The following is a 20,251-nucleotide window of genomic DNA, read 5'->3' as shown; positions in this document are numbered from 1 at the left end:
AATCAATGTTTTTCTCCATTTTAGATAATAAGAAAAAGGAATAGAGACATTATAAATCCCCCAGAGTCATGTTACTGAGGTTAAAGATATAGGCCTTGGCTTGAGGTGTAGGTCAGTGGTACTCATGTCTTAGCATACATGAGGCCCTTGTTCAATGAACAGACCAAACATAAAAAAAAAAATATGCGTATACACACACACACACACACATATTCATAAGCACACATTTTTCTACCCTAGTACTTGTGCTCTTCCCAGAATTGTTAACAATTTCAGAATCATCTAGTATCTTTTTTTTAAAGATGAGGCAGTCATTAGATATTCAATTGACTGTCATATTTCTATTTTATTTAATTAATTTGAAAAATATAATTTTTCATTTTATAGTACAGAGTCTGTGATGTGATCACAGATGTTATTTTAGATAAAATGAACCGATCAGGGACTTTTCAGTGCCAGGTACAGTGCTCACTAGCTGGACATGTTCACAGTATAAGGTTTGAGATGACAAGGCTCCTATGTAACATCAGTCATCAACACCTGGTGCAATGATATATGAGGAATGGTAGGAAAGAAGTATTAATAGTTAAAGTTGGTTCTGATCATAAAAAGCTTCATTTGTTATGTGTTTATATTTTATAATACACAAATATGTTAGGAGGAACCATTGCAGATTTTTTTTTATGTGAAAAGATGTTCATATTGAATTCAGGGGAACTTGACCACTGAGCCACATCCCTGGCCCTATTTTTTTATTTTATTTAGAGACAGGGTCTCACTGAGTTGCTTAGTGCCTCGCTTTTGCTGAGGCTGGCTTTAAGCTTTCCATTCTCCCGCCTCAGCCTCCTGAGTTTCTGGGATCATAGGCATGCACCACAGCACCTGGTGGCACCCAGCTAAGATGTTCGTATTTTCATGATAGGAAGTAATTCAGGCAGCCAAAAGGGGAGAGTTGAGTCAAAATGACTCAGTAAGGAGACTATTGTAGTCATTTTCCAGGGATTCATCAGTTCCTAAATCTGGTTGGTTATTAGAATCATCAATGAAGTCTTTTAAAGTACAGTTTTCAGAGTCTAATGAGTTTCAGATTTAGTAGGCCTGGGGTCATGTATGGGTTTTTGTTTTTCTTCCATTTTTTTGTGTATTATAATTACACATAATTCTGGGATTTGTTGTTAGATATCCATACATGCATACAATATAACAACATAATTTGGTTAATATCATTCCTTAGTATTTCTCTTTTCTCTCCCCTCTCCTTCCCTGGGGACTTTTCATCTACTCTATGAGTCTGCCTTCTATTTTCATGAAATACCCATCTCTAGTTTCCACATATGATTCTTCACTTTTTGTTAAGGGCTTATTTTGTGTAATATAATACTCTCAAGTTCCATCCACTTTCCTACAAATGACATAATTTAATTCTTCTTTATGACTGAATAAAATTTCATTGTGTATACATACCACATTTTCTTTATTCATTCACCCACTGACAGACATTTTAGCTTGGTTCTATAATTTAGGTATTACGAATTGCTCTGCAATAAACATGGCTATGCATTTATCAACTATGGTATGCTGGGTTTAATTCTTTAGGATAAATACTGAGAAACAGTATAGTTGGATCATATGGAGGTTCCATCCCTAGTCTTTTGAGGAACCTCCACATTGACTCCCATAGTGGTTTCACTAGTTTACAATGTAACAACATTATAAAATGTTCCTTTTTCCTCACATCTTCTCTAGCATTTATTATTATTTGTGCTTTTGACAGCTGCCATTCTAACTAGAGTGAAATAAAATCTCGATTTAGTTTTGATTTACATTTCCTTAATTGCTAAAGATGTTGAACTTGTTTTTGGATATCATGCTATGTTCTGAATGTTTGTCCCTTTTAAAATACATGTTGAATTTTAATTACCATTGTAACATTCTGAGGAATTAGGTGATTAGGTTGCATTGGCTCCTACCTCACGGGTGGGATTAAAGCCATTATAAATGGCTTATTGTGTTAGTCAGTTTTGCCTCACTATGACTGAAATACCTGACTAGAACAACCTAAAGGAGGAAAAGTTTATTTTGGCTCATAGTTTCAGAGGTCTTGGTTCACAATCACTGATTCCATTGCTCTGGGCTAGAGGTGAGGCAGAACATCACAGTAGAAGGGTATGGTGGAGGAAAGCATCTCAGGTCATGGCTGCCAGATGGAAGAGCGAGAGCGTGAGGGACTACAGACAAAATACAAACTCCAAAAGCACACCCCAGTGATCTACTTTCTCTCTCCATTCTCCCAGTACAATTGTCCTTTCAAATTATTAATCCATCAAATGGACTACTGCACTGATGAGGTTACAATTCTCATAGTTCATTTGTGAGTTTTTGGGCGACAACTCATATCCAAACCATAAGACTCTGCCAGCGGCCCCAAAAGCTCATGTCCATCTCACAATGCAATGCATAATGCATTTAGTTCATCTCCAAAAGTCTCCATAGTCTTAACCATTTTAGTATTGCCCAAAAGTACAAATACCACTTTCCTTCAAGACTCAAGGCAAAGCTGGGTGTAGTGGTGCATGTCTGTAATCCAAGTGACTCAGGAAGTGGAGGCAGGAGGATCACAAGTTTGAGGTCAGCCTCAGTAACTTAGTGAGACACTGTCACAAAATAAAAATAAAAAAGCCTGGAGATGCAGCACAGTATCAAAGCAATCCTGGGTTCAATACCTAGTACAACAACAACAAAAACTCAAGTCAAACTCTTGGTTTTAAGCCCCTGTAAAAATTCAGTTACATACATCCAACATACATTGACATAGAGTAAATATTTCCATTCCAAAAGGGAAGAATAGGGATATAGAGAGAAGGGATGGGACCAATGCAAGACTGCAACTCAGCCGGACTAACAAATCCTGTGGGTCCTGTAGCACTTGGTGGACAGAACATATCTCCATCATGGGCTCCAGATACAGCAGCCAAGGGACTTGGGTAGCCCCATTCTTACAGTCTTGCTGGTTGAAAGTCACATCTTCTCTCTCTTTAGCTGGTTCTGTCTTCAGTCAGCAGCTTTCCCTGGCAGACATTCCATGTTTCTGGCATCTCTTAATCCTGGGGATCTCTACTTCAGTTTCAGTGTCCTTCTCATGGTTTCACACATCACCTTCTTAGGAGTCGTCTGCAGGGATTCTGTCCCTTCTACACTTTGCCTGGCCTCCCAGGCCTTCCTTTGAAATCTTGGTGGAAGTTTTCATGACACCTAAACTTCAGCATCCTGCATTCCTGCAGAACCAGCACCACATGAATGATGCCAAAGTCTGCCAGCAGCTCCAGTAGTAGCTGGGCCTCCTCAGACCAGGGATGCAGTGGCCTGAGTTTCTGGGCAGTTGAGCATGGTGAAATGAATCCTCAGGAAACAGTTTTCTAGGAACCCATGGTGAGCAGGATGCCCCCAAGGTCTCTTAAATGAGTTTCACTTCTATACTCTTGAGCCTGCCATAGGTGTGGTCATGCTGATTCCTGAAATACCTTCAAGGTTTCTTTCCTATTGTCTCTGTGCAAAGTAATTTGCTTCTCTTTAGTGGCAGTAATCTCTTTAACAACCACATCTTCTTTGGCTCCAGTTTTACATGGCTTTTTCAGTCAAACTGCAAATTTTAAAAGTCTTTCATCTTTAACCAGGCATTCTGATTCATTCATACAATCCCAGTGACCTGGGAGGCTGAGGCAGGAGGATCATGAATTCAAGGCCAGCCTGAGCAATTTAGTAGGGCCCTGAGCAACTTAGTGAGACCCTGTCTCAAATAAAAAGGGCACTGGGATATAGTTCTGTGATAAAGCACCACTGGATTCAATCCCCCAGTATAAAAAAAAAACAAAAACAAAAACAAAAAAATCTTTTATCTTTGCTTTTTGCTCCTTTTTCTCATAGTAAACCTGGCTAAAAGCTGTGAGAAACACCCATGCCACTGCCTTAATTCTGTGCTGCCTTGAAATTTCCTCTGCCAGATTAATTAGTCCAACACCTTTAAATTCAGCCTCACTGAAAGTCTCAGGACCTGGGCAAAATATAGACAACTTCTTTGCCAGAACATAGCATAAATGGCCACTAGTTCAATTTCCAATAGAGTCCCTGTTCCCTCTGAAACCTCAGTCTTTACTGTCTACATTCCTAGTAGCATTCTGGTCTTCTGACCTCCAACCAGAATTACCCGTTAAGGTCTGTTACAACATTCTAAGGCTTTTCCAGCCTGCATGTCCAAACTTTTCCAAACTCCTCCCACTAACCAGTTCTAAAGGCTTTTGTACCACATGATCAGGTTAGTCACAACAATCTCACTTCGGATACCAATTTCTGATTTAGACAACTTTGTGTCACTGTGACCAAAATCCCTGACAAGAACAACTTAGAGGAGGAAGCATTTATTTTGGTTCATGGTTTTAGAGTTCTTGGTCCATGGCTGGCCAATTCCATTGCTTTGGGCCCAAGGTGAGGCAGAACATCATGACAGGGGAATGTTCCTCAGGTCATAGCAGCCCAAAAGAAAAGAGAGAGAGCCACAATAGATTAATGAACTGATCAGGTTATAGCTCTCATGCTTCAATCATGAGCTTTCCAGGGTTACCTCAGATCTAACCATAACGTGAATATAACTCCCTTTTGCCTTTGTTCTTCTCCATGTGAAACAAAGTGTTCCTCCCCTCTGGGGATGCCACACTCCTGGTGCCATCTTAAAATCAGAATTTCCCGAACCAGCTGGTTCCTTGATATTAGACTTCCTGGCTTTCAGAACTGTGAGTCAATAAATTTCTGATCATTATGAATCACTCAGTTTGTGATATTCTGTTACAGCAACACAAACAGACTAATATGGGTCATCAGGTGATTGTGAAAGTGTAGCATTCTCTTGCCTAGATAAGAGTCAGGAGGATGCACTGTGAGTTTGGGGAAGAAGAGAGAGACTTAAGATACCTAGACAGCAGAAATTAATGGTGATTAGTTATGATTATCTTAGTTTGGGCTGCTAGAAGAAAGTACTGTAGATAGAGTAAATAATAAACAAAAGAAATTTGTTTCCCCTAGTTATGGTGGCTGGAAGTCAGAGATCTGGGTGCTAATACGGTTGGTTTCTGGTGAGGGTCCTTGTTGTAACTTCACATGGTGAAAAGAGCAAACTAGCTAGCTCTCTGGGCTTCATTCATGAGAACTGTACAATCACAAACTGATTACTTTCCAAAGACTCTGCTTCTAATACTGTTAGACTGGGATTAGATTTCAGCATAACAGTGACTGATCGATATCAACTTGAAGCAATTGTGTGCATAGGTGGCCAATTATGAAGCTCCGGAGTACAAACTGAGCGTTAGCCCTTCTATAGCAAGGAAGGAGAATGAGGAAATTCATGGGATATGCAGTGGCAAATGACCACTCATCAGTTAGATATGTGTATGTGTCTTATCAGGCAGAGCTTTGGATTTAAGACTTAAGAAAAAGCCAATATGATCCTACAATATGTATAATCAGAAAAATGATAAATTATACTCCATTTATATATGATTTATCAAAATACATCAATGCATTCTACTGTCATATATAACTAATTAGAACAAGTTAAAAAAAAAAAAAAGAATAAGCCTAGGAAACTGCAATGCTTAGGTCTGATTGAGAATTCCTCAAAAGAGACAAATTGAGGCCAGAGACATAGCAAGAACAAAAAAGCTATCCAGTATTCATTCACTATTTCATGGAGAAAGATTGGGTTGGGGCAGAGCACGAAGGGTCCGAATTTCAATTTAAGAAGTGTGAATTTTATACCACCAGAAAAATGAGTAAAAGGCAAAACTAGAAGAATAGCAAAAAGTGCGTTTACTTTAGCAGGAATTTGTTCTCAGGTTTGGCTTTTAGGAACATTTTAATAACTGATGAGAAGATGGGAAGAGGTGAGCTTAGAGGAGGGAGAACAGTTTGAAAATTGTGTGATTACCACATTCCCTATTCTATAGTAGCGATAGTGGAGTGGACAAGAAACATCTATTCCAAGAGACATATATAAGGCAAACTATGAATCCCAGTGGGAATGAGAAAGGAGAAACTAAGGATTCTAGCTCAGCAACATTTCCAGACTGAAAATGTTGTGTCCCTCTAAAATTCACGTCTTAAAATCCTAAGGCCCAATGTGATGGTATTTGGAAGTGGGGCCTTTTAGGAAGTAATTAGATTCAGATTAGGTCATGCGGGTGGGGGTTCATGATGGGATTAGGATACTTATGTAAAAAGAAGGAGGTGCAGGTTTTCCCTGGCCACCCTGCAGTGTTTTATAATCTTTGGAATCAAAAACAAAAATCTATTTTCCAGGTACTGTTCAGGTTTACACAGCTAACAACGGCCAGCATGTTCTCCTTCTAGTATCATGAACTCTAAAATAGCATTGGCACATCCTTTCTAAATGGTTTCCATGATTTCTATTTCATCCTTATTGGTAATGTTCAGGGAATCATATTCCCTGGTTGCATTCTCTACCTTCTTAGAGATGAGTCTAGCAGCAAGATGAGTTGAAATAAACATTGCATCAAACATTCTGATTTAACAGAATGAGTCTTTTCTGAGTATAGACACACAGTTTTTAATCATGACACTTTTCTACCACTAGGCCAGATCTGAAACTTAAGAGAGGAATCATATTTGTCATCTACCCAAGATAACTGCATGTGGCTCCCATAATATTACCTGTTCATGTGTGTTATCTTGTATCTCATCCTACCACCTCCACGGGGCTTCCTCCTACTTGCTCAAGGATTTCCACGCAGGGCACTCTTCCTCTTATCTCAACAGGTGTCACTTTCCTTACACAACATGCAATCTCTCATTGGCGTATTCCAGCAATTAGCTATATCTCAGCAAGTCTGTGCCTAAGAGATCATAATTATCTATTTGAATTAGACTCTATGTTTGTTTATCTTATGAGTCCTAACAAAAAGGTCTGAGTGTAAAAAAGTTTTTATCAAAGATTTAGCTGAAACAGAGTCATTTGCCCTTTAAAAATTTAAAAAGTACACTCTTACATTGCTGGTGGGGCTGCAAATTAGTGCAGCCACTCTGGAAAGCAGTGTGGAGACTCCTTAGAAAACTTGGAATGGAACCACCATTTGACCCAGCTATTCCACTCCTTGGCCTATACCCAAAGGACTTAAAATCAGCATATTACAGAGATACAGCCACATCAATGTTCATAGCTGCTCAGTTCACAATAGCCAGATTGTGGAACCAACCTAGATGTCCTTCAATTGATGAATGGATAAAGAAAATGTGGTATATATATACAATGGAATATTACTCAGCCAAAAAGAATGATAAAATTATGGCATTTGCAGGCAAATGGATGAAACTGGAGAATATCATGCTAAGTGAGATAAGCCAATCTCAAAAAACCAATGGACGAATGATATCGCTAATAAGTGGATGATGACACATAATGGGGGGTGGGAGGGGTTAGTGTTAGGGTTAGAGTTAGGGTTAGGGAGGGGGGCAAGAATGGAGGAAGGAAGGACTGTATAGAGGGAAAAGAGGGGTGGGAGGGGTGGGGGGAAGGGGAAAAAAATAACAGAATGAATCAAACAACATTACCCTATGTAAATTTATGATTACACAAATGGTATGCCTTTACGCCATGTACAAACAGAGAAACAACATGTATCCCATTTGTTTACAATAAAAAAAAATTTAAAAAGGGATCTTTTGCAAAGTATTACGGACACAAAATTAAGGAAGTTTTTTTTCTACTTAAAAATCACTTATTTAATTTTTCCATAGTAAGGCTAAAGTGCTTCTTTTTTCTCTTGTGAATCGGTGACACATGTTTTTCAGCTACTATATTGCTGCCAACTTAGGTTATACCTCCTATTCTCCAGTTATCTCATTTTATTATTTTATCTGAGTATTATTTTCTTCTCACCTCAAATTTCAGTTTAAAGTTCTATCATGCTGGCAAGATACCTGCTAAGTGCATTCCTCTCAGCTCCCAGAAGAGTACTCTGCAGATTCTAGGGAGTCTGGTGTACTGATAGTGTAAACTTCAGTTAAGAAAACCTAGTATGGGGTCTTATTTTCCTGCTTTGGTGCAGTGCTACTTGATATCCATGACTTTTTTTTTCCTCCTTCAAAGTCATGACCACAGTTAGAAGAAAAGATGAAAACTCCTTTCAAATGCATCTATCAAGTGCATCTGTTTCCATTAAGTCATCACACTTGGGTCAACAGGAGCACAGTGTGGTCTGTAGATCTGATAAGTATGAGGAAACCATTCTCATGATTTACATCAACATAAAAGAGAAATAAATAAGATGACTTCCTTCTTTCCCCACTTCAGGAGAATTTGGTTTGGATGATTACCATTTGACTTTCAAATGTAGGTCTTAGAGCTCTACATGCATCTGTCTAATATGTAAAGAATATGTTATCGGTTATCAGTCAATACAGAAAAAGATGTAGGTCGTATTGTCAAGGACTCCTTTATAGGAGTCTAAACTACTGATCTTCACTGATGATAGTTTTCAAGGACTAATATGTGGGACTTAAAACCAAAAGTTGGGCTGGAAAGTGTGCCAGCCACCAGGGAGACAAAAAGAGGAATGTTGACTTCAGAGTTTGTGATCTGGTAGCAGGGCAGCAATCCTGAACACAGTGGTGGGAAGGTGTCCCACAGAAGATGGCTTCTGTGGAAGTAACAACAGGCTTCCACAGAAACAGCAGCCCAATATACCAGCACACTAGGCTCACATGAGCTCTTTCAAGATGATTTTATAGCAACAAGCAAACATAAAAATCACAATTATTCTTGAATCTTAGAGCATATACTAACTTAATAAACATTTAGTAGAGGAAACAGATGTCATTAGAAGAACTTCACACACATAGGACTAATAGTCTGAGGTTACATTTGGATGGGATTTTTATGATACACCAAACTGTTAAAAAAAATCTTCCATCAGAATTATAGCGATACTGAGAATCAAACACCAAAATTTACTTACTTTTACTATGATAAGCCTAGTCAGGTTTTCACACCTCTGATTATCATTTTCTGTATACTCTACTTCAAAGAGGGTATTATAATTTTCTAGGATTTTAGCCATTATCTTGTTGCAAAGGTCCTGTTCTTTCATGCCTTCAAGCCCAGTTGGCACACTAGAAATAAGAAAAAAAAAATTGAGAGGAATTACTTAGCATAAACAACAATGCCAGCATATCTGACTCAGATTATATTTGACACCTCCTAAATGATTAACCTTCTTATAAAGATGCATGGGATTTTCAATAAGCTCTATGGTAACGTGCATGACGTTGTTGGGGCAATTGGTAAGTTCTCAAGATCTGAATCAACAGTTTGTGCTGACTAGGGAAAGTCAGGCTACTCCAGAAGAAAATAGATTAGCACTGATGTTGCTCATGCTTTGAATATATTAAAATTGGTATGCCCAAGATAACATATATATTAAAGTAAAAGTGAAAAAGAGCGTTATCATGATAGAAATATTCAACCACAGGAATAATTGCAACACAATCTGTATTAAAGGATCTTCTAGATAATACATAAAAAGTACAAACATTAAAGGAAAAAAAACGAATACTTCTGGAGAAAAAGAAGACAGCTACTGTTGAATCTGAGTGAAAAATATGTGAAAGATTTCTACGTACCTATCACTTAGCTGAGCAAGAGAGATAGCTATCTCAACTTCAGCAAGAGAAATAGTAGTTTCTCTTGGATGTTTAAAATTTCTCATAATAAAAAAAGTTAAAAATGAGTCTGAATGCAGAACAGATCAGAACAGATCATTAACAACGTAAAAAAAAGACCAAGGTTGGAAGAAGTTATCTTCTTCAATAACACATATAACTGACACAGGATTAGTGGCTAGACTATGTAAAGAACTCTTACTTATTTAAGAAAGAGAACCCATCCAAAAGGAAAAGTGACAAAGGACATGAGTTGGAATGCTCACAGATGACAACATCTGAACAGTCATCCTTGTAAAAGGATGCTTAGCTTTACTGGATAACTAGTGAACTACATTTAAAAAGTAACACTACTATAGTTGAATGCTCACTTGCATTAGTTTCCTGTGGCTACTATAACAAATTACCACAAACTGGGTGGGTTAAAACAACAAAAAAATATATTTCAGTTCTAGAGACCTTAAAAGGAAAATCTGTATCATTAGGCCAAAACTGAGTTGTCAGCTGGGCTAGATTCCCTATTGGGGCTCTAAAAGAATCTATTCCTTGACCTTCTTCATTTGTGGTGGCTGCCAGCATTCCTTGGTTTTGGCTGTATCACACCAATCTTCGACTAAAGACAGTGCTATCAAACCCTCTCTGCTCCTTCTTCCATGGCCTTCTCCTTTGTGTATGTGTCTAATCTCCCTCTGCCTCCTTCTTACAAATATACATGTGACTGCATTTAGTGTCCACCCAGATAATCCATGATTCTTTTATTTCAGGATTTCTACCTTAACCACATCTGCAGAGACTCTTTTTCCCACAAAAGGTAACATTTACAGGTTCCATCAACCAAGACCTAATGTCTTTGGGGGACATTATTCACCCTACTAGACCACCTGCAAGATACCTACCCTAAGGGGTCTCCCAGTGAGTCATACCTTTGTATAATCTCTTCTAAGATGCTGTGACTTGCTTCTAGTCAAGAGAATTTGCAAAGTTGATAAGATGTCACTCCCATGATTACATTATATTAAATGAGATTCTCTATTTGCAGAACAGAGAGATTCTCCTGCTGGCTATGAAGAAAGAAGCTGCCATGCTGCTAGAGGGCCTGGAAGAAGGCAAGAGCACAGATGGCAGGGAACTATGGGGATCTCAGTCAGCTTCCAGCTGTAAAACCCAGTGAGAGGCTGGGGTCCTTAGTTGTGCAGCTGCAAGGAGATGGAGCCTGTCAATGAGATCAATGAGTTTGAAAGCAGATTCTTCCCCAAACTCAAATCCCCAGATGATAATGCACCCAGTTGCTATGTTGGTTGTGAGACCAAGAACAGAGGACCCAGATAAGTAGTGCCTGATTCCAGACCCTTGGCAATTTGTGAGATAGCAAATGTCTTTTAAGCCACAAAGACAGTGACAATTTGTTATGAAACAATAGAAAACTAGTAGAGTGTGGTATCTGAAAGTGGGGTGCTGCTATAACAAAAAAGCTTGGGAGTGGCTTTGGAACTAGCTAGTGGAATGACACTGGAAGAACTTGAATGGCATCAAAGAGAAAGCCTACCATGCTTTGAGCAGGTTGTCAATGGAAATCTGGACTTTAAGGACACACTGGTGAGGGCTCCAAAGAAATGAGGAATGTGTGTGAACTGAAGTTCTCCAGGGAGGCTGCATTTGTACTTGAGAACTTTCAGGTTGTACACTGATTGGGACACTGAGACCTCAGGGAGATAGAGTAGATGGAAGCCAAGGTTGTACTATACCATTTTTAGTTCCTTTGGTGCAACCTGTCAGCCTGCGTCTCACCTACCATTTCTGTGACCACAGGAAAAATGTATATCAAGTTTGACAGACCTCTGGCCTTTTCTAGCCTTAAGGCTTGGAATGAGGTCTGAATCCTGTAGGGGATTTCTGTGTATTGTTGAAACATTTTTTTTTTTGGAAGAAGATTCTTTGCTTCTTTTGTAGTTGACCAATTTGATGACCCACCCACTTTCTTTTAGGAGTACAAAAGCTGTGCAATCTCCTTCCTGGGAGAACCACATCCTTTGGTTACTATGTCCTTCCTGAGCTCACGTTGTTGACTTGAGTTTGTGTTCCTGAGGCATGGTTATGCATGCTGGCTCAGAATAAACCATTTCCACATTTTCTCGAAGTTGAGTTGTTATTTTCCATTGACACATGTTACCGGAAACTGAGGGAGAGATATCCTTGTTATGGTGGCAGAAAGCTTAGCAAAATTGGATCCTGCAATTATGGGAAAGCAGAACTTGTAAGCAATAACCTTAGATATACTCTTCAAGTGATTTCCAAGCAATGTTTCAAAAGTGCCACCTGGCTTCTTCTTGCCACTACAGTAAAATTCAAAGGGAAGAGAAAGACACTGAGGGAAGAACCCACACAAAAAGAAAATGGTACTTGTTTGTAAAGTCTCACTCTTCAGAAGGCAAAGGACACTAGAATTAAGCAATTCACTGTCAGGGAAGCAGACTTTATAGAAAAAGTTGAGTGTGATTATAAATCTTTTGCTAAAACTGCAGAAAAATCAAAAGCTCATATTATTCCGCCACACTGAGGACCTTGTCAAATGATTAAGAGTATCTCACAAATCATTTCAATCAAATTAGAGAACTTTAAAGGCAAGGGAGACCTTGGCCATTTTAGCATGAGCCAAAGATAGAAAAGGATTGCTTTGCAAAGGTCTATTAATGTGTGTCTTTTATAATGGGGCTGAATCCCTGTGAAATCCCCATAAGATTCAACAAAGTTTTTGGTACTATTTATTGCAACAGACACACTGGCAGCTTAGAATGGAAAGACAGACAGGAGGCTGTTAGACCTCCTGAATTCTATTGTCAGGAAGCAGACTGATAAAACTATTTGTTGCAAAGAGGTACTGCTTCTTTTTAAAAAAGGATGACTCAGAGGGCAGAAGCAATAATCCATGGGGTGAAGCTGAAACAAATTCTCAAGCCTTGGAGGCTGGTCCCCAGAGAATGAAACTAAAGAGACAAGTTATCTTCTAAATTCAGAAATACATTTAATGCACACATAGGTACATAGTAAATCTAAGGTGTTGAAATTTAAAGGAGTGTGTGTGTGTGGGGGGGTGAATAGTAAAAAAAGAAGTTCAAAATGCTCCTCAGGAGAAATATAATACAAAAAAAGATTGAGAAACACTGCTGTCGTGCCTCTAGTATGTCACTGTAAAAGTTAACTACTGGCTCCTAAACCATCAGAACTACCAGGTAGTCAATACACAGAAGAGTGGGGCTTTCAGAGCAAGAGGCTAGCAGGGTGGGGTGGGGGTTTCAGAGTTTTAGAAAATGAGGTTCAGGTTCTAGCTCCACTACTTATATAGTGTAGCTTTTGGAAAGTTACAGCTTTGAATGCTTGTTTCTTCATTTGCAAAAACAGACATGTTAATAACATTTTAAGGATCTTGTGAGAATCAAAATTTTCAAAGTTATGTTAGGAATAGTTTGCAAAACTATGTGTGAGTTATGCAATGTGGTCTCTCTTTCAAATATTTTATTGTACTACACTTCTTCCTGTGATAATGTAAGATCATACAATACCTACAGGATGAGATGAAATGAGGTGAATGACATGCTGTTAGGATACTACTGCCCTGACAATACCTTAGGTGGAGCATCTCCTTTGGGTGATTATGGATCATCAGCCATGACAATGTGGAGAGTTGGATGTCGGGAGTAGAAGATGTCAATGACTGGTGCCCTTGATAGTTGAAGGTCTTTTTGCTGATGACCACTAGAATAACATTGGAAATGGAAGTCATTGTTTCTTTTTATTTCATCCAGTGTTAATGAAGAAATTGTAATTCTTTCATGATCAGATAGGTGACATCAATGCTGCATTCCATACAAGGATTGTATTCCATAATTTTGTCCTTTAATGTGTATGCAGCTTGAATGATTTTGGCATATTCTGGTAGCATCCACATTGCTAGTTCTGCTTCTCCCTCTCCCATTCTTCCTCTGTAGAGGACACAATAGGTTCTTCCATTTCCTCATTTAACCCTTTTCCAAAGGCTTTCAATCTGTTCTTGCACTTCTTCATCAAACATCAGCAAATGTTTCTCCATTTGACTTGCCTTGCTCAACAAATAATTTTTCTAACTTCTCCATCAGTTCCTGGGAAGTCTTTAAAATCACTCATGGCTTAGTTTTTCTAGCACACATTTACAGCTTCTGGTTTTAATTCATCCATCCCAGCATTGACTAATATTATTATTGTTTTAGATATTATTATTAATATTATATCCACAATAGTGAGTAATTTCCAGCATGATGTCTAGATTAAGGTCTACATCAACTGCTAATTAAATGTGATGCTAGGTAGATGTTCATGGTTTTGAAAAACTGAATAATGCCCTGTGAAAGAGCTAAAGAAATGAGGTTGTATGTGGAGATAAAAATATAACTTCGACATTTTCATTTTCATACTCAACAGACTGAGGATGGCCAGGTGAATTGTCTATTATCAACAGAATTTTAAATTATAACCCTTCCTCTTCAAAATATTGTTCACATCTAGGATGAAGCACTGGTAGAACCATTTCATAAAGATGGCGGTCACCTACATTTCTGATTACACTGCCAGAACATGGGTTGACTTGATTTTTATTTTGAGAGAGTATGGTTTCTTCACTCTGTACACTACACCTGGCTTCATCACATGTCCTGCAACATGGCACATAGTACCAGGTGAATCTGTCCTCCCAGGTCTTATGGTCTGGTGCCTCCTTTGTACATTTATGAATGTAGGTTCTTCTGGGCATCTTCTTTGAGAAAAGTCCAGCTTTGTCACAAATGAAGACTTGCTTTGATTGTTATCCTTTCTCTTTACTCCAACTATGCCAGAAATGTGGCAGTAGCTTCTTCATCAGCAGGTGTGGCCTCTTCAGTAATTTTATGTTTTTCAGTCCAAACTTATTCCTGAATCTATATAACCATCCCTTGCTTATAGTAAATGGCTTGGTGTCACTTGGTTCAGGGAATGCCCTGCTGAGGTCTTCATATGGGCTCCGGTTGCTATCATTTGGAACATATTTTCTGTTCATGTCTTCCAGTCATAAATTCAATCCATCTGAATTTACCACATATTAGGCCCATACTTTTGCAGTTTAAGGTATGACAGCAAAATTAGCATCACTTTTTTCTTCCTCACAATTTCATGAACAGAAGATTCATTTTTACCATAGATCTTAGCAACCATAGCATATGACTTTTTCTTTCCTAAGGTCGAGATTATTCACCTTTTTATTTAAAAAAGATATGCCTCTCTTTGGCATATCTGAATTGCCAGCTTCTCTACTTTTGCATTAGGGACATTATCAAGTAAAATAGGGGTTACTTGAACATAAGCAGTGTGATACCTTGACAACCAATCTGATAACTGAGACGCTAACAGGTAGGTAACCTATATACTGTGGATATATAGATGAAGAGATGATTTACATCCTGGGTGTGACAAAGTGAGATGGAGTTTTTGTGACACTCAGAATGGCCTGCAATTTAAAACTTATCAATGGTTTATTTGGGGAATTTTCCATTTAATATTTTCAGATCATGGCTGACTATTGGTAACTAAAACCAAAGGAAATAAAAATGTGAAAAAGGGTCAGCTACTGTATTAAGTGTTCTATGTCTTAATCTAAGTCATTCATTTTAAAAAGCTTAATAAGTAAGGTAGAGAGTGATGCGATACTTCATCTGGAACCTCTCTTTGGACTGTCATCATTTGATTTATCAGTACCCTTACAATGGGATTGTTCATCTAGGCCTAAAGGTGCCTGTGTTATCATTGATCAAATTGCCTGCTCCTTGCACATAAATTCCATGCAGATATTATGTCCTTAATGTTTTGCAATTTAAAAGTGCTGACATGCTGGAATACTTACACAGCTCCTTGCCAAAAAGGGGAAAAAAGAAAAATCTACCTCTGAAAGCAATCACTTAAGGCCATGTTAAAAAATCATTTTAAAAAGGTTTAAAAGCTTCTAAATTTATACTGTTTTGCTTTGAATCTGTTATGACTGACCTACATTCATTTACATGTTATAAATGAAAAGCTGGTAAGATAACATTCAATAGTAGAGTACCTAATGTTTCTTAGAATTAAGGTGAGGCAGTAGAAACCAAAATTTCCAGAATTGTTTTTATACGTGGCCCTGCCCTTGGCAATGTTTACCTTCTAAAGAACTACTGATGTTTCTAGGTATTCAGTTTAAGTTGTATATGTCAGCACCTATCTTTTCCCCTTGCATTACAGATTTTTATAAAGAATATCACTTATTAACCCAACTGATAAATTAGTCTTTTCTTCTCAAAACCACCAGTGGAACACAAAACTCCAAAAATGAAAGCTCAAGACCATTGCACAAACATTACTCAACCATGTCTGTATGATAATAAATATTTAAGATAAGTTAAAAAAATGTTACATTAATTTTTCAGATACGCTTAAATATCCAGATATATGACATCAAAATCCCAATCACTTGGATGGATAGATAACTTTCAAAAATTAACTGCTAAGTAAAGGTATGTCTCAATCTATTTTAGACTCATGTTTTCAAACAATACAGTGAAAAAGTAATAGCTGATTATTACTCTTAAGGATAATTATTATCAAGTTTGCAATGACAAAATCAGCATTTAATTAATGTTCAGAAGTACGTGAAAATTGGAATATCATTATTGTCATTTTCAAGAGTTCTCAAAAATTCTTCTGTAGTATGATAAAGTAACTTCTTTGTGTCTTAGAGAAAAGCTGTCAATAACAGAGGCAAGAACAGTTAGTAAAGGAGCAGATGGGTTTCTACACAAGGATGTGGCTGATGTTAAATTTGCAGATTAGCAGTGATGAGTCAAAAACAGAGTGGTAACAATCCTGGAAGAGTCAGTGATTCTGTGACCGCCCTTGGCTCTTGTCAAATTGCAAGACCCAGAAGAAGCTGGGGGCATTTGTGGAGTTTCAGACAAACTGCATTAGACAGTGCAGTTAAAATATAACAAGCAAATCCATGGAAAGGGAAGTGGGACTGTTGCATGGAGGTGTGAAGTCCTTTGTGGTTGTCTTAGCTCTGCTCTAGACAGGGAGGGGCATTGGGGCTTAGAGCCAAGGTAACTGTGTTCCTGGGCTGCCTCTGCCCTTTATGGCACTCGTCACCCTGGGAACTTCTCTGGAAACTTCATTTTCAAAATCTGGGTTTTGCTGTGATGATATCTTGAATCTCTTTCATTTCTGTAATTCTGTTTACCTGAAGAAACAGACGCGGAGTGGGGAAGGATGGGCCACTGGTGACTTCAGAGCAAGGTTAATGCAGGGAAGAGCAGGCGTATGAAAAAGTTCCACCCGCTTCAGCAAAATGTAAAGATAGTATAGACATTCAATGGCACATTAGGACCACTTGCAATTTTAAAGCAGGAAGCAGAAGCCTTGTGTGTGTGTGTGTGTGTGTGTGTGTGTGTGTGTGTGTGTTTCCATTTAAATGATTAATTTCAGAATATTACTTCTCAGAACTTTTCAAATTAACTGTTAAAAGAAAATACATCTTAATCTTCAGCATAAGTTGTATGCCCACTGAAAGTGATCAGCATCAGACTGTTAGCAATTTCAATTCCTCAAGTAACATTTAGTCTTATTTTTCATTTTCTCCCCTATACCTCAGGGTCCAAGGTACAACAATTCATTTTTAACTTTATGATCTTTTTTTCCATGGAAAGCCTTTCCTCTCCTTCACTTGTTAAATTCTATTTATCTTCAAAGCTCAATTAAGTTATTCTCCTCTAACCCTGTTAGAATTCATTGCTTTTTCCTTATTCTCACAGAAGTCATTTGATCTTTTATCACAGCATTTATAGGGCTCTGTGTGGCACTGGGATTTGCTGTGAAGGTATTTACCTCCAAATCAGAGAGTATCATAAGGGCAGGGAGTCTGACTTATATTTTGATTATAGCCTAGTACAATGAATGACTTAGAGGGGAACTAAAAAATCTGTGTCCTCCAAGAAGCAAAACTTACCTTTACAGTTCCTTTACAATTCAATTTAAAAATTAATTTCCTCTTTGTACAGACATGGACTGCATGCTTATAACAGAGTCTAAAGAATATAATCAGTGTCATCAGCTGTATCAGAATAAATAGCATGTATAAAACATTTCATTTGCAGTGTGACTATTCCTCAAATCTGCAAGTTATGGGCAAACCCAGGTATCTTTGATTTATAGATCCTTAAAACAGAACTACTTGGGTGCTTCCAGATGGGTTAAAGAAACATTGGCAAGGCCTGTCATGAAACACACACACCAAGACACACGTGGTCTTCACCAAGAGCTCAGCCCATCACGGTACTGAAACTGCTGGGTGCAGTTCTGTGGTAAAGCTGCCTGCCTAGCATGCAAGGGGTCCTGGGTTACAGTCCCAGCACTGCCCACCAATCGATCAACCAGTTAATTTGGATTCTGTATTGTTATATTATCCATCCAGTTTCAAATTTCAGGAGAGATACAAAATGGTAACTACCAAATCAGTAAGAAAATAACTCTGTGTCTCAAAATAATCTTAATTACAGTTTGAAATAAACTGTGCTAATTCCATTCCCAGCTTCATGGTATCTGACAGTAATCCATGTATACTCTCACAGGAATTGCTTGCACTTAATTTAAAACAAGGTGAAAGTGTAAAGGAAAAAATGACCATTTTCTCTTACTTTGTTCTGTACTATGCATAGGTACATACACTTTATTCTAAACCTTCATTCACTGAATGCATTAGAAAAGTTTTTTAAAGTAGCCAATTTGAACTAACTCAAATTTCAGCCTCTTGTCCTGTTTTTAAAAATTGTGGTTAAAAAATATAAATTTAACATCTAAACCACTTTTAAGTATACAGTTTATTAAATATATTCGCATTGTCATGAATCAGATCTCCAAAACCTTTCTTGAAAAATTGAAACTTTACACCAATTAAACAATTCCCCTTCTTCCTGCTCTCAGTCCCACATAACCACTATTCCACTTTCTGTTCCTATTTTACTACTTTAGATACCTCATATAAGTAAAATCATACAGAATTTGCCTTTTTGACCAGTTTATTTTAATTAGGAGTAATCCATGCTGTTCACATGGGACAGGGCAGTCTTCCTTTTTAAAGCTGAATAATATTCCATTGTACACCTATACTACCTTTTATTTATCAATTCATCTGATGAACATCTGGGTTACTTCCACTGCTGGGTTATTGAGCCCTTTCTCTTCTTGGATGAAAGTGTTAAATAGTAACCAGGTGTTTCGATATAACAGTGTATAAATTCTAAAGTCAGCCTTTATCCAACAAAGAGAGCCAAAATGTTTGGAAATGACAAAAAATTTGGTGAGGTTATTTACTTCTAAAAAAGAAAAATGAATCAAATGCTGGATTCTCTGAATATAGTTGCTCGGATTACAGCTAAGCCAAAGTGGATCTTGAGAGAACCCAAAGTAACACAAGTGAATTAGGAAACACTTAATACCATATGAGGTACTATATATTGCTGTGTTCTTCAGTTAAAAAATACTGTGTCAATTTCCAGAAAAGTTAAGTTCTTTATCATTATCAACAATGAAAATGATTGTGTGACCATGAGCTTATTCTGTACCATAGAGCAACCCAAAGATACACAGAACGATGGTATTGTCCAAGAAGAATCTGGAAATCTCCCTAAGCTCTAAACGGTTATTTATCAACCCATGTACGCTTTCATTCACCAACCAAAGTGCCAAAAGGCTAGTCACGTCATTGACACTTCTGAGATGGATAAGTTAGATTCTTTCTCTAAAATGTTTACAACTAAAATGAGGGAATGATCCAGGAAGGAACATAATGTGAGCAGGTTTAAACAACTGTACAAAAAAACAACAAGGATACAAAATAGAAGTATGTTTAAAATGCTACGAGAACTCTAAGAACAGTAGTAGTCATTGGTGGTCACTACCACCACCACGTCCCTCTCACCTAGTTCTTGTTTCCTTGATTCTATTTCCATCAGGGATATTACTGTTAGGTCATGTGAGGGCAAGATCAAGAAAGGCCACAGAACTTTTTTTAATGGTGTACAGTTTTATGACTCTCACAAAGATTTTATTAAGATTAGATGTACTTAGAATAACTAGAATAAACTATATTTAGAATATCTTTTTATTGCATTTAGAATTCTATATTTATGGCACAGGATTACATATCAGAATGGTAGAGTTAACTATCTTTATTTCCCTTCAGGTTTTGGAGACAGCAGAACACCAGAAAAAATACCTCTGCTAACTTTATAGTGAGTTCCAAACATCAATCTCATCTACCTGCATTCAGGCAGCCCCTAAGTAGCCAACAAGTGGTACTCCAAAAATTCACATTGTAAGTCAGCATCTAGAATCTAGAATATATTCTCTCATAGGAAAAAGAAATAAGACTGGTGTTTAGTGTTTAGGTTCTTATGACACTCCCCCTAAATCTTTTAAACACATAAATTGGTAGATTACT

At 37.8% G+C, this 20,251-nt stretch overlaps 1 protein-coding gene across 9 annotated transcripts in view; it reads right to left on the bottom strand.

Annotated features, from left to right (window-relative positions):
* The window catches only part of Fam13a (family with sequence similarity 13 member A), a 344,751-nt gene that overhangs the window by 172,085 nt on the left and 152,415 nt on the right, over positions 1-20,251 (bottom strand). For all 9 annotated transcript variants that reach the window (XM_047567594.1, XM_047567596.1, XM_047567597.1 and 6 more), the window contains one exon: positions 9,024-9,177. In XM_047567594.1, the coding sequence (XP_047423550.1) occupies positions 9,024-9,177 (154 nt within the window). The remainder of the gene's footprint in view (positions 1-9,023; positions 9,178-20,251) is intronic.

Source organism: Sciurus carolinensis, chromosome 10 (assembly GCF_902686445.1).
Source record: "Sciurus carolinensis chromosome 10, mSciCar1.2, whole genome shotgun sequence".
Taxonomy (NCBI): domain Eukaryota; kingdom Metazoa; phylum Chordata; class Mammalia; order Rodentia; family Sciuridae; genus Sciurus; species Sciurus carolinensis.
Note: the sequence above shows the minus strand (reverse complement) of the source record. Positions and strands in the feature narration are given on the sequence as shown.